This window comes from Argiope bruennichi, chromosome 7, assembly GCF_947563725.1.
Source record: "Argiope bruennichi chromosome 7, qqArgBrue1.1, whole genome shotgun sequence".
Classification (NCBI taxonomy): Eukaryota; Metazoa; Arthropoda; class Arachnida; order Araneae; family Araneidae; genus Argiope; species Argiope bruennichi.
Genome location: NC_079157.1, coordinates 111,450,418 through 111,466,461, shown reverse-complemented (window position 1 = coordinate 111,466,461; position 16,044 = coordinate 111,450,418). Strand labels below are relative to the sequence as shown.

Below are 16,044 nucleotides of genomic sequence, written 5' to 3'. Positions count from 1 at the left end.
TGAACATATAATGTATTGTTTTATGATTTATTTAAAAATAATTAGATATTTCGCCTCTTTGGCTAATATAAATTTTTTATGTTGTCATATTTCTTCCTCAAATAAAAAATAATTCTTCTCATATCCTGTATCTAAAATTGTAGAATTTTTTCTGTATTCTGTCATTATATGTTCTTTCTCTTTAAAAACAGATAATCACAGTGTTTATGAGAGATACTTTTAAAAACAGATACTCACAGTCTTTATGAGAAACACTCAAAGGCATGATTGTATAAAAAAATATTTTAACTATATGATAAATTGGAAATTGGGCTCTCAATTTATTGTTAGAGAATTTTATTCTGTTATAAATTAATGAAACTGACATTATTGATTAAAATCATTGCATTTTATAGATGTAATTTATAATATTGCTTGAGTATCAAATTTACTTTCCTTTATATGGATTAAACATGACTGGGAAGAATATTTTGACTACTTCTCTGAACAAATACTGTTAAACTCTAACTTAAGTGAATGGTTCCTCCCCTCCTTTCTTTACATAAATCTGTTCATACATTATGGTCTATAACATTCATGATTTTTTTTCTGAAATTGGCTTTTTAAAGCTGTTACCTCATCCTCTGCAATTCTTTAATAGTATTTCAAAGGTGTATTTTGAAATACTATTTTTATTATTAAATTACTAAAAAAATTTATTCAAAAGTGATTTTGCATGTTTAGATTGGTTTTCTAACATTTAAGTATTTAATAATTTGAAGATAAAAATAATAATAAAGTTTAAAATAAAGGAATTTATTTAACTACTCTGAATTTTTACAACTAAATTTTTAATTTGCTTAATTTCCAAATATCTACTGTAATTCTTTTGTTTCACACATGTGATTTTAAGCAATTGAAATTTTCAGAGAAGTAAACATTTATGAAATAGTAGAAAGTCATAGAATTATTTCTAATCTGTTAACAAAATTACTCTATCACTTTAATTATATATATAAAAGTGAATATACAGAATATTTCCTTCTTTAAATTTTGGTAACTTGTTTGCAAATACTATCTGAAAATTTATGTTATTAATACTCCATTTCATGGAGTGTTTTTTGCTAATTAAATTGCATGGAACTTTTCTAAAAACTGGGAAATAAAAATTTATAAATAAAATTTTACAAAATTTTAATTAAAAACTATCTATAAAGTAAATGATTATAATTACTATTTTTTAAATACTTTTATCAGAAACCACTGGGTATATAAATTTTAAACTATTTGTTTTTGTATTGAACATGAAATAAGACTACAATGAAAAAACATGATACCATTGTTTTAATTTTAGTATCAAAATAATCATGTCAAAGAAACATTTCATATTGCTAATAGAGATGGTTGTTTGATTAGCTGTTCCTGTCTATTTTTTCTAAATGTAGAGTGGGGATATCTCTCTGGTTCAAACTTTTATTGCCTTTGGTGCCGATGTGAACATGTTGAATAATAATGGGGAGTCTCCTCGTCATTTAGCTGCTACTGATAGGAAAGTTGCCATGGGAGAAATTCTCTACGCTCTTCACATCATTGGGGCAAACCGCTGCTCAGTTCCAATGCATGCTTGCAATGATGGTTGTAAAGTGAATGGACAGTTTAATGGCATACCACCAGAAAATTGTGCATTTTCAAAAACCACAGAAACCTGTATGTCTCTTCCATAGTTTTTTTTTATATATATAAAACCTCATTTGTTAGAAATTATTTTTCTAATTAATTTAATAAATATTAATTGACCTTTGATTATTTTATTATTTTTATCCACTTTTGTTTATTATCACTATTGTTTTCCATTATTATTATTTTCTATTACTTTTATGGTCCAATTTATATATTAAAATTGCTAATTCATTTCTAGTTATAATTGAATTCCCTGTGAATATATAGTTTTTCTCTGAGTTAACTATTTCTAAGCTACAACTTGCTTTTAAGATAATTATTGGAATTATGGATGCATTTTCTTGTAACATCCTATATTATTATATTTTTTTATTTTCTTTATTAATTTTGTGATTATTTTTTTCTGTGATATTGTTTTATGTTTTGATTATTGTATTTCATCAAAATTATATTATTCCAATAACATATTTAGAAATTGTTTTAAATAATTAATAAGACAGTATATAAATATTATTCTTTTTTTCAAATATTAAAAAAAAAGCTGTTTTTGATTATTTTTTTTTGATTGTTGCTTTTCAAAAACAAAAAGAAAGAGTTGAAATGACTATTTATTTTTAGTAAATATATTTGATAACATGGTCAGAAGCATATGTGCTGATATGTAGAAATCAGTTAAAAAAAAATTATTGAAAGATTTTTATGTGTATGCATTTTATTTCTTATGATAATTAATTGGTAAGAAAAAAACTGTATAATTAAGAGTTTCTGTAAGATAAATATAATTTTTTAGTTCCTTTTCTTATTTAGATTTTTTTTTCTGTTTACCCTATTTTTTGAAAACATTTTTTTCTGATTAATTCATATTGCATTTTTCTGAGGATATCCTTACATTATCATATGGGTAATCATATCCTTACATTGCTTATGATAATGATTAAACTTTTTTTAATGGTTTTGCATAATAATTTTCATACTCATAAATGGTTTTTTTTTCCTTTTCTAGTGTTTGAAGAAATTTTACTATCCACTGGTTTTGATGTGAATGTGAGAGAAAAAAGGTCCCCTGACAATCCTGTCTGTCAAATTGGGGATTCCTCCAAAAGTGTCCGTATTTTGTCTTTGGATGGAGGGGGAATTCGTGGTTTGGTTCTCATTCAAATGTTGGATGTGTTGGAGAAGATGTTGGGGAAACCTATTGCAAACTATTTTGATCTTGTAGCTGGAACCAGCACTGGTGGAATTCTAGCATTAGTCTTAGCAACTGGTAAGCATAATCTTTATTCCTTGTGTTATACACCCAAAATTATTAATAGTATACTTTCATACACTTTTTCTTTTATACATTTATTATTTTTACCTTCAGAGTTAATACTTTTTCTAAAATCATATTGAATGTTGGTTAATGAATGTTCGAAAATATACTGCAAATTAAGTGCCAATGCCAATGATGATGGGGGTTTTTGGAAGCGCCTAGGCTCGGTGGCCTTTCATCTTCCATTCAGCTGAAATGGTTATTAGTAACAGGCAAGTTATGTTGAGCATTAACTGGGGTAGATATAAATAAGTTTAGTTACATTTTTTAATTATTGTGTGCATTTATATGACATGGGACGACACAATACACAGAACAAACAAACAAACAAAAGAAAAAAAAAGAAGAGCTTGTTCGACTTGTTTCTGTTTAAAAGAAAATATGTATAAATATATTTTTTGATACATATTGCCTCAAATGTTGTTAAATTTTTATTTCGGTTTGAATGAATGATTGCAAGTTGATAAAAAAAAATGGTTGAAATTTTCTTTCAACTTTTGGTTGAATGTAGATTATTATGATCCGTGCAGGTGGAGCAACAAGACTCTGTTTTCAGGAACATTTTTTTAATAATCACCTTTACACTTAACAAACACAAAAACAAGACAAGATATTCATGCGCACAGCTTATCAGTGCAGCATATCATCTCATTATAATTACCATCGCAATGCACTATGGGATCGCGATCGCCTAATCAGGCATCGCCATCTAGTATCTAAAAGAAAAGATAAGAGTAATGCAACTGCTACAAACTTTGTATTTTGTTGCAATTCAAATATATGCAATTGATTTATTATATTTGAATTCTTGTTAGTGATTTCATATTGTATTTGTAATGTTTAAAAATTTTTTTTTTGGAATAATAGAAAAACAAATTATGGGTCTGTCTGTTTATTATTAACTGTCAGATAATCAAAACCTATTTTCCTATCTTTCACCTTTGTTCACTTCCAAATTAGATTATTTAAAACTTACATTCATTATCCTAAAAAGTCTCCAACACAAAAGATAAAAAGAGAATCTTAAGTTGCAAACATTTGATTAGAAGTAGAAAATATTGTTGATGATTATGTTATCAGAGTAATAATGATGATTCATGTTTATTGTGCATATGATTTGAAAAAATATCACCTGTGAATGATATAATACATATTACTATATGCCTTATAGCTATAAAAAGAAAATCACAAAATGAAGCAATTATAGTTTTTAAATAAGATTGCATAAGTTTTATTACTGTTTAATATTAAATTTTGTTTTAATACAATAATTACTTTTTAAAATATTAAGATGCGGAGGATTAGTTAATTGATTGTAATGATGCATTCTATAACATGTTATGTATTATGTCACTTCATGTATTGTAATTTGAGTTGTAATTAACAAATGTTTTTTATATTGTTATGACATTATTGGAGTAAATACTCAGATTCTTTGTTATTTAAGATTAAAAAGTAATTATTTTTTTATAAATTGGTACTACTTTTGATGATATTAATATTTTCATTTGTCCTTTTTAAAATAATGTTAATTTTGATGACGATATTAGTATTTTGAATTTGTTAAAATTTATTAGGAAAAACAATGAAAGAATGCAGATGCCTGTACTTTCGACTGAAAGACAAGGTATTTGTTGGGGTTCGCCCATATGATGCTGATTTGCTGGAGACATTTCTTAAAAATGAGTTAGGAGAATCTACTGTAATGGGAGATATTGAGAAGCCAAGGTATTATTTATATATACATATTTTTATATTTTTCTATAACGTATTTCTGAAAAGTTTTGTGTAATATTTATCTTGTAAATCTCTCTTTATAAAAGAATTTTTTTTCTTTAAAAAGCTATTTGCTCAGTAACTCTTGACTCCAATAAAACATATCCAGTTTTTAAAATTATTACTTGGATAAAAAAAAAAATTACCTTAAAATTGTGCATTTGTTTGTGTGTGTTCCAGTAGTAGAACAAAGACATGCATACACATTTCATAATTCGTCTCTTAGTTGTCACTGCATATTTTTAGTTGTACACTTGTATAGAAGTAGCTGTGCGAAAAAGCACAGCTACACAAGTCTATCCCTTTGCTTTAATCTATACTTCAAATTTTTTGGAAAAAAATATTATTTGAAAGTTATATATATAATTTTTTTATGCCTAAGCTTCAACAATTACAACTGGAAGAAAAATTCTAAAAAACAAATAATAAATCCGATTTGGAACATGCTTCTTTTTTTATATTGAAAATGGGATTAAAACTTTTTTTTTAAAAGTATAATTAAAACTACAAATACTTCATTTTAAAATATTCAAAAACTATATTTTTGATAAAATTAAATGTATCTTTAAAAATTTCTTTTCAAAAATGAAAATGGATGAAATATGTGCCAATAGAAGAAATGGTTTTAATTACATTTATAGTAGATATCTAGAATGTTGATAGATAAAAATAAATGATAATTGAAGCATCTATTCAAAACTGGATTGAACATTTTAAGAGTGATAATTTGTTTGCTTCTTTTAATTGCATGTAGAATTAACAGACTGTTAAGCTTAGATGTAAATGTATTTTAAAAGTAAGTATAAAGTATGCATGCAAAATAAACTGAAAGATTCATGAATCTTTGAGAAGGAAAGCTAATTTTCTTTCTGAAATGATGCTAGTATCCTTTCAGTCAAATTACTAAAATTCTTTGTCCTGAAATGTCAATTTACTAGAGGTGTTGAGGTTGCTAAAATTAAAAAAATAATAATTGAAATTGAGAAATAAGGATTTTGCAAATTACGTTTTTGTAAGTGGATGAAAAACAAAATTGCTACATAAATTTTGCATAGAATATGATGTGGGCAATATTTAAATTTTTTTATTATGTTTAATAATTGTTTTAATATTTTTGTGTTGCATAATGATTTCTGAGACGATATATTCCAGACAATAAACAGGAAAAAAAAATTAAGAAAATATTTATGATGCAGAAATTACAATTAATAGTGAATAGGTATATATTACAGTATGAATGATTAATGAATATATTACAATATATATTGCAATATATTCATTAATCTTAAAATTGAATTTAAATTAAATTTTATTTATTTTTTTAAATTTAATTTGAGTTTCATTTTTCAATACCTATTTTAAATTATCAAAATAAATATATTCATAATTAATGTTTTAAAAGTGTGTTTTGTTTGCTTTATGTGGATTGACATTTCTGCAATTTTTATTAGTAATTTCTGTTGAAATTTAGTACTGCCATTCTTACATAATTTATTTATTCTATTAAAATTATACCTTTGACTTAAGAAATTCATTATCTAGTTTGAGGAGTTATTTTAAAATCATTTTTGTAAATAAGTATTTGAAATCTTGTTATTGTTTCTAAGTCTTTATTATTATTTTGTGTTTGATTTACTTTTTAAAAATTTCCCCCCTCTACCTTAGAATTATGATAACTGCAACAAGGGGAGATAGAAAACCTGCAGATCTACACATATTTAGGAATTATAAATCCCCTTTGGAGCTTCTTAATCATGTTGAAAAAGATGCACTCACAAATGAAGTTCTTCCTAATCCAAGAGGTGAATATTGTAAATATTTTCTCATTTCAGTAATATTTATAATTTTATCTTTATTTTACTTTATGCATGTCTAGCTCCACCTCTTCTTTTTTACCGAAAAAGAATATTAAATAAAGACACTCGTATATAAATCCAATGAAGATCTAGCATAAAGAATGCATTTGCTAATTTCAGAAATTACTACAGAATTTATTGTTTGGTGCAAAATTTCAATATCATAAGTGTTTAAATTCAATTTTCAAAACATTTAGTTTAAAATTAGTAACATGTTAAAAAAAAAAATGTGAACAATTTTATTTTATTTCATATATTTATTATTTTATTGAATAGCTATTAAAAACAGAAGAAATTTACAATATTTCTAGGAATTGCCTTAATGAATGAATTATTTAACTATTTCAGGTATTTCTCCTTTCCTAATGCATGCTGATATAATTTTTGTTTTTTTCCTAGATTCCATTGAATTATAAGTTTCTAAATAAAACTGAACAAATATTTTCTTTTATATTAGAAACAAAATGGTGTACAATATATAATGCAGTATATATATATATATATATATATATATATATATATAATATGAAAGAATTGATTTATGTAATAAAGATGAGTTAAAAAAATTGAAATAATAAAAGAATATCATTTATTATTAAAAAAAATTTTTAAAGTCAATGTTGCTAAACTTTCTTTATTTTAACTGAGTTTAATTGGTACATTTATATTTGCAATGGAAAATGTCGGGAAATGATGCGTCCTGGCTTATTTCTTGAAATATTACCTTTAAACATTTATGTTTAAACAAAATCCATAAGTTTATGAAATTGATTAAAAATTGCAAAAGATTACATTTTTAGATTTTTAAACTTTGAATTTTAATGTGATCATACCCAAACCTTTCTAATAAGTAAATTCAGCTTGCTACGGCAATTTTAAGTGATATATGTTTAAAGCATTATATGTGCGTGTGTGTAACACAACTCTGTAATACATATATGTGCAAATAATATTTACTGTTGAAGAATGCATTACTTTTTTGTTACTGCATTTATTTAACATTCCTGTTTTTTCTTATTAGAGTAAGATACTTGAAGTATGATACATTAATTTTCCTTTTAGTTGCAGTTTCAGTAAATAATCCAAGTCATCATTTTCATGCTATGATAATTTTAGCAGCTTTTATGAGATAGTTTTTTTTTTTTTTTTTCCTTCTAGATTTTAGATTATGGTGCTTATGAATTGTTAGCATAAGTGCTCACCATTAGATAACAGCGAATAATGAAGTTTCACATGAAAAATAGCATATATTATTCTGTATGTTGCAAGTGAAAATTTGTAGATAGTGCATGTATATATATATATACTATGAGAACTGCAGCAGGTTTAATTTTTTCCTTCAGATCAACTGATCTGGCAGGCTGCCAGGGCCACGGGAGCTGCTCCCACCTACTTCCGTCCCACGGGGCCTTACATTGATGGAGGACTCATCTCCAACAATCCCACGCTAGACGCTTTGACAGAAATCCATCAGTGCAATCAAGCACTTATGGCAACAGTTAGTTTCCCATTTTATGTTTTACAATTTTTTCATGCATTTCTTTGGTAAAAAATCAAGTTACAGAAATTTTTTTGCTGAAAGTTTAGTATATATTATAGTGAACTGGTATAGTTAATTAAAATGAGCTAGTTTCTAAAGATGTTTTCAGCAAATATTTTAAATCTTCCCAGGTATGAAGAAACTCGGGTATTTATTTTTAGTATAAAGTTATATGTTTATAAGAATTTATCTATAAAAGAAATTAATTTTTTAAAGCATTGATTTTTAATAAAAACTGCTTAAATTAGATTATTATGTAATACTCATTTTTAAATTTTTGAAAGTAATTTTTAATAGTTTTAGTTCAAAATTTTTTCCAAATGATAAGAAACATCGCATCATTTTCTCTTTCTTTAATTAAATAATTAATGCAAGGGAAAGGGGCTGCAAAGTAGTTACTAAGCACACAAGTACTATGTTAAGACATTATCTGTTTTTTTGAGTGTCATTAACGAATATTAAGTTTTAATAAAACATTAATTAAATTGAATGTTTCCATATTAGCTCTTGATATAATTCTTTTGCCTAATTACCTATTTGAAATATAAATGGAAGTATATAGTGTTTAAATAAATGTCTGTAAGTTATGAAAGTGTAAATATATAACATATTCATTTAAGATCTTTCAATAGAGAGTAGGCGTATTATATAGTATCTATTTCAAATGTAGGAATGATTCGTTTAAGTTAAAAAATTAAATTATATTTTTATTAGTGTTTTATATTTTGTGTGTAAATATAATATAGTTTGATGATACAGTTGACAAAGAAATCGAGAAGGTATACATTATTTTGGTACATATTTGTCTGGTAGTTTCAATATTGTTTTAAATCTTTCTTTTTTTTCTCTTTTTTTTCTGACCATGCTGTTCAGTATTTTATTTCGATCTACTTTTAAGTTTCTTAAAATGCTGTGATGAATAGTGATCTTTAGTGTCTAACTTTATCATGAGCTTTTTTAAGTATTGAAGCATCAATCTTAAAAAAAAGCTCATGATAAATATTATATATGGTACAATGATCAATATTATATATGGTACATTAATATATCATACAGAGAATAATTCTGTATTATTTTAATAAGACAGGTTTTTCTGTCCATTTGGGTATTTCCTGTTTAGAAGGAATGTCAGTCATTAAGATTATATAGTTTTTAAAAGTTTTAATTTAAAGATTTGGGCTTCCATTCTTAATCTCTCTCTTCCTTTAATTGTAAGTCCATTTGTTTGAACCATATAAAATTCCATACTGCTTGATAGATTGGAACAAAATATGTTCTTTAGTACTTAGAAGGATTAACTATGCTATTAAGAAGTTCCTCTGACTTTCTAAAATGGTGAAATAAGGGTTAAAAGATAACACAGTTTTCCACCATAACTTCTCAACCAACCACTATACCAAGAATATTTTTCCGTCTTAAAATTAAAAAAAAAAAAAAAAAAAAAAAAAAACTTTTATAATGACGAATTATGCTGTCAAACTTTTCCCCTCTGACTGATTTTTCTGATGTTTATTTAAATATAAATTTATCAGCTCTTTATTTTTTTTTCTGTCAGAATAATTTAACTTATTTCACTTTTTAATCACATATATCATTCATGCACTTTTGCTGATGTTAATGTTAATTTAGTATCAACAGAGAGTTTTGTTTAATATGTAGATTAAAAGCAAAAATGTTAATATGTATGTGCAGTACTTAAACATTGTTTTTAAAAAAATTTTGCAACTTCTTTAACTCTTTGACCTAATTTGTTTCATATTTTAGCACTTTTAAAAATTTTAAGATGCTCAGTTGACATATCATCTGTCTTCATTTACTTTTTTTTAGCTTGAGTTCACACAATAAAATTTTATTTTACTTGATAAATGTGTTACTGTTGATTGAATTGTTATGTGCCAAATAGCGAAACTAAAATTGAAGTTTATTCTAAAATTTTACAATAATAATGTTTTAGCTGTTATTAATTGGGTTGAGGGTGCCCTAAACTATTAAGGAATTGAATATAATAGTTTAGGGCATTAGAAACAAATAAATGTTGATGAACTAGTAGATATTATTTAAAAAAAAAGTTTTTTTGTTTTGTCTTGTAAACAAATAAATGTTGATGTAGCAATGGGTACTTCAGTTAGTTTTATATAAATCTTGTTAAATTGGAGGGAGGGGGGAGGGGGGGTTAAAAAAATAAAATAGGGCAAGGTAAGTATTAAAAAAAAAACTGATTCTAAGTAAGGTTTTCTTCATTCAACGCCAAAAAAAGTCTCCAAAATTGTGTTGTTGTCTTAAATAATTAAAATTGTTATTTAAAGGACAGGGCACAGCTGAAGAACTCTAAAACTGAATTTTTAGTGTACCTTTTACTTTACACCTACAACTGTTTTTCTAAAATTTCCTTTGTAAGGTACATGTTTGAATAGCAAGTGAAAATTTGCTATAAAATCTAAAACTATAGGTTGTATTATTCATATATACATGTTGTGATTGATTACCAATATATCCACTAACGATTGGCGAATTGAGAATTATTGCAAATTGCTTACATAAGCAATTAGTAAATGAGTATTTTAAAAGCTAAAATTCATTTAATTAAAAAAATGAATAATTTGGTAAGTTGTGTTTAAACTTTCTTTATCTTTTAGGGCCAAGCTGATCAAATAAACAACATAAAGGTGGTGGTTTCCATGGGAACAGGTAGACCTCCCCTCGTCCCTGTCAACACAATCGATGTGTTCCGTCCAGATACACTGTGGGGAGCTTGCAGGATGGCTTTAGGAGTTACCAATTTAGGCCAACTTCTTGTAGATCAGGTATATATTTTTATTGCATAGTAATATTTAAAGAGTACTCATGTCTACATGTAATAGTGTTAATATATTTTCTCCTTAATTGTAAAAGAATGATTTAAATTCCATGTGTATGTTTGCTTAATGAACTTTATGCTGTTCTTTATGTCTTGGACTTTTAGTTTTCTTATATTTCTCTTTAGTCAAACTATTTTATTTTTAGATATAACTTAACCATCTTCGTATTTGGAAAGATTGTAATTATAAAGAATTTGTTAATCAGGTTTTTTTTTTTCACTCGCTTCCTGAAGTATTAAAATGCTGTACAGTTATGTGTTTCTACTATAATTCACAATTTCAGCGGTACTCAACCTTTTAATCCTCTTTTTAGAAACAATCTGTAGTGTCCCACTTCCTTGACAAATTAAATTTTTTAGAGACCTTTTCTTTCTGTAAAATATTTTAAAAGCAAAAATGAACATTTAAGAAGGAAAAAGCATTTATTGTTGTGTTTATATATATATAATATGTCATCTGCAAATTATAAAAATACTTGTTTGGTGTCTTCGTTTCTTCTCATTTAACACAAGTCATTAGTTTGTATATTGTGTTATTTTTTGTCATTGTTTTTTACTGCAACTATGTGGCTTGAAGATTTTAAAGCTATATCACATCTTTGCAAATTGTACAATATATTCACTCAAAAGCTTGGCATGACTCATCGAATTTGAAAATCATCAGAATTATTAGTGAATTTGAGAACAGTTGATAGCAAGATTGCATAATAACTATGATGATGAATTATAAATTGTATTATGCAATAAAAGATTTAAAAAATAAAACAATTCTTTAAAAAGCAGGCCTTTATCAATGTCTAAAGGTAGAAAATAATATTATTAATCAAAGCAAATATTGTAGCAATGTAGATACCTGCAGCAAACAATAGATAAGTACTATGAACAATATGATAAGGAAATTAAAGCATTGTGAATATCATTTGATTCCAACAAAATATTCAACAGGAGCTACATACTGCAACCATTAATTCATAACTATTTCTTAACTGTTAGTCTGGTCACACTAGATTAAGGATTGTGGTGCCAAAGTCACTAAAATGGGACATAACAGCATTGGGAACAAGTAATCTGATCTGAAAAATCATTATTTACATAATTTCACATCATGAAATTATGATGTTGCGAAACGTAGGTGATATTATGAATGCGATCACATTCACTTCATCATATTGAATATCTGGTTGCTATAGTAAAAAAGAATTTCCAAAATTTCAATTTTTCTTTGAGGATTATTAGTTTATAATATATAATCTGTTTTGACCTCTATATTTTTAATAAAAAGTTATTTTGTAGTATTCTTAAAAAATTATTTTTTATTAGTATTTAAATGGACTTTATATTCACAGGCTACTCAAACTGATGGTAGAGTGACTGCTCGAGGGCAAGCTTTGTGTAGCATGCTGAACATTCCATACTTTCGGCTGAATCCTCAACTGACAGAGAATGTTGCCCTTGATGAGACGGATACCAAAATTCTTGTGAAAATGTTATGGGAGACAACAGCCTACATGTGTTGCATGAAATCTGAATTGGAACATCTGAAAAATCTTTTGGTGACATGATAATTTTATAGGTCTTAAGTTTAATGATTTAAGAAAAATTGCAAATTGAATATCCAAACTTGACAAATGAAATTATTATTATTTTTTATGTTAGCTGCATATAATATTGGATTTTTCCATTTGCTTTTATATTTTCATTTATTGACTAAAGTAACTGTTTATTTAATTCCATTATTTTATTGCTGTTCCTCTTTGATCAACAAGAAATAACAAAAAATGAATTGCAATGTACTAAAATTATCGTATGGAACTCCCCTATACTTTTAATTAATGGAAAATGTATATTTTAACATGAATTACAATATCAAGTAATTAGTATATGAATATAAAAATTGATAGTTATAATGATATTTGAAAAATGCAAGGAAGTTGACTTTTATATACAATTAAAAATATTAGGACAAAATATTTATGATGTAAAATATGAAATGTGATTTTCAAAGTATTGAAGTATTTGAAATGTATTTAGATAATCACTAATTTTATCTTTTTGTTAAGTTTGATTTTTAAAAAGTTTGTACTTTGCTTAAAGCATCAACAGTCATGTAAATAAATTATTATTGTTTTGATGTTACTTCTATGTATATTTTTTTATTGAAAAATATATCATGAAATTAGTTCGAATATTAAATATTTCTGTAGAAAAATTTTCAGGGGTTATTTATTCTAGCTTTTTAATTGTAATTTATTTTGAATCAGTTCAACTTTAAAGTAATCTAACATATAGAGTTACATTCTTGTTTTTAATTATAAGAACATATTTTTAAAAAATCAAAATCATCAGATACTAGTTGCAATTATAGAATGGTGCTATAAAATTACTGATTTTTATTTTTATTTTTTAGAATTTTGGCCTATTTTTACAAATTCATAGGAAGTGAAATGAGTTTCATATACTAAAAAAATCTAATGGTGCTGATTCATTTCTTCCAATTTTTAACATGACATATATTTTAAACTAACTTATTAAAAGTTTTAGTTTTGGGGAATCCTTGGTTTAGTCTTTATCAAAGTATATGCAAGTTATTGTGTAACTGTCAAAACTATTTTTATATGTGTGTGATACCATGTTTTAAATTATTTTCCATTTAAAAATGAAAGTTGATGCAACTTTTTTTTTTGTATTGAGACAAAAACCTCCATTTCATTTTTGATATATTTATTCATGCAGTAAGTTAGTATGTTCATTAAAGTGTTATCAATTAAGAAGGGAAATTTAGCCTTTATTGTGGTAAATGCCAGTAATACATTATCAAAATCAGTTTTTTCCCCTTTGATACTAAATTAAATAGATTCTTGTTATGTGAAGTTTAATTTTATTCACTGTTTATCTTTTCATGCATCTGTGATATTTTTTGTTTAGTTTTATAAAATTCTAGATAACATGATAAATTATTATTATTGATCCATGTTTTAATGAAAACATGGAACTGCATATATGCATTATTGTAGTAGAAGCTTGTTAAGTAGAAGCAAAATGTTACAACTATTTTAATGACAACTGAACCATGTATATTTATATTTATTGTAGAATAATTTGTACGTTGAGATGGAACTGAATTGCAAAAATAAGTTTTGTTAAGAGTTTAATATGTTGCTTTGAAATAGAATACAGACATAACGAATTAAACAAAAAATAATGTATCTCATTGCATATAATTTTGGAACATGTTTGATATACAATAATGGATTAAAATTTAAGACACACCACAATAAAAAATAATTTTCTATTTCATAAGAACATATAACAGACTTACATGTTCATAGACAGTACAGTATATTGCATTTCAGCAAGAATAATAAAAGTAAATTGATAAGAATTTTATTAAATATTTTTTGTTATTACTTTAATTAAACTTTAATTTGTAAATAAATAATATTTCCTAAAAGCATACACAAGTCAAAAACTGCTGAAGACAATCTTGGTGTATGAAAATTAAATGTGGCTTGTACAGTTAATTTTAAAACTGTATTAAATATTTGTATTATCAACTAATGATATTGATAACGTATTAAAGCAATATAAATTTTATGTTGCATAAAGTTAAAGATGGGAGTATTCTCTTATGCAGTTTTAAAATGCATTACATGCTGAACGATTTGCAAAAAAAAGTTTTTAGGAACAACATCTATTGAATCTTGTATGTTTTTATATATACTGCAACATTTTCTTCATAACCATCAATGAATTTTAATCACAAAATGTGCAATGTAGGTTATCTGCTCTTAGTATATTTTTTAATTACATTCATAGTTAAAAATGTATCGATTAGATTTTTATCATTGCAGTATTGCTATTTCATCAAACAAATAAGAAAATCTTGTTTTTCTTATTCCATTTATTTATTTATTACCTGGTAAAAATTTACTTACATCTCTATTACTTTGAGTTTTGAGAATAATCCTTGATTTTAGTTTAGATCATTTGGTATTTGTTGTATTTCAAAATTAAAAATGCATGTGGAGTGTCTGTTGTTTGTACATCCTACTATCTAGTAGAGTGAAATGTTAATTTTAAAATGAGATTATTCTCTATAATATTACTTGTAATGTTTAATGGAACTGTATTTCTATGCAGTATTTCAGCATTTCTATGCATATTTTACAATATTTTTCTTATTCATGTTCATAGGATATTCTTTTCTTCGGTACTTTTTTTATTTTATCATTGCATGAAATAATTAAGAACTTTGTTCTTCGTGTAAACCATTCTGAAGTAATTATCATGCTTGAATTCATGAGCAGATTTAATTTCAGATCCCACTCTCCTTTGATTATTTAATTCATATTAGGAATAAATTTTTTAAAAGTCATTTGTTGAAGTAGCGGCGCGTAAATCGCATATACGCAATATTACGAAAATTTTCGGCAGCATATTTACGTTTCAGTCTAGATCTATTTAAACTTAACATTTTTATTCAGCATTTTATTCTAAGGTATCGTTTTTTTTTTTTTTTTCCATCTTTAAATCTATATGTTCTATATTATGAATAATAATTTGGTTAAATGGAAATTTTTTTGTGTCTTTATATATTATGAATAAGCTTTCTATTTGAATACAAAAGTAATATTTCAATATTATTCGGTTTTAAATCCAAAATTACTGCGATATTGCGTAAACGCGGGAAACAATCACTTATAAACTAATGTGAAATGCATACTGGAAAAAAATTTCTCATGATATTCTGAATGTTTTTTAATATTTATCCAACATAACTTAGCATGAAAGTATTAATTTAGATGCAAAAACACTATAGATGCTATTAGAGATTAATGGAATGGTCTTACCTAAAAACTGATGCTGATACCTGCATTATAAGGAAATGAGGTATCTAATTTTTGTCTGAATGAATCTTATATAAAGAGTAGTTAGATTTTTGAGATAAAAAATATTTTAGTTGTAAACAGTATAGTATTTTATAGAATCTTACAAACTCTGATATTTTTTCTATCTCTAAGAGTTTATCTAGTCACAACATTTT

At 25.4% G+C, this 16,044-nt stretch overlaps 1 protein-coding gene across 3 annotated transcripts in view; it reads left to right on the top strand.

The window, feature by feature from the left end:
* Positions 1 to 13,079, top strand: part of LOC129975169 (85/88 kDa calcium-independent phospholipase A2-like) — a 37,741-nt gene extending 24,662 nt beyond the window's left edge. For all 3 annotated transcript variants that reach the window (XM_056088137.1, XM_056088135.1, XM_056088136.1), the window contains exons 9-15: positions 1,425 to 1,686; positions 2,663 to 2,923; positions 4,549 to 4,699; positions 6,413 to 6,549; positions 7,947 to 8,101; positions 10,780 to 10,947; positions 12,347 to 13,079. In XM_056088137.1, the coding sequence (XP_055944112.1) occupies positions 1,425 to 1,686; positions 2,663 to 2,923; positions 4,549 to 4,699; positions 6,413 to 6,549; positions 7,947 to 8,101; positions 10,780 to 10,947; positions 12,347 to 12,562 (1,350 nt within the window). In that variant the 3' untranslated portion in view covers positions 12,563 to 13,079. The remainder of the gene's footprint in view (positions 1 to 1,424; positions 1,687 to 2,662; positions 2,924 to 4,548; positions 4,700 to 6,412; positions 6,550 to 7,946; positions 8,102 to 10,779; positions 10,948 to 12,346) is intronic.
* Positions 13,080 to 16,044: the final 2,965 nt, after the last annotated feature.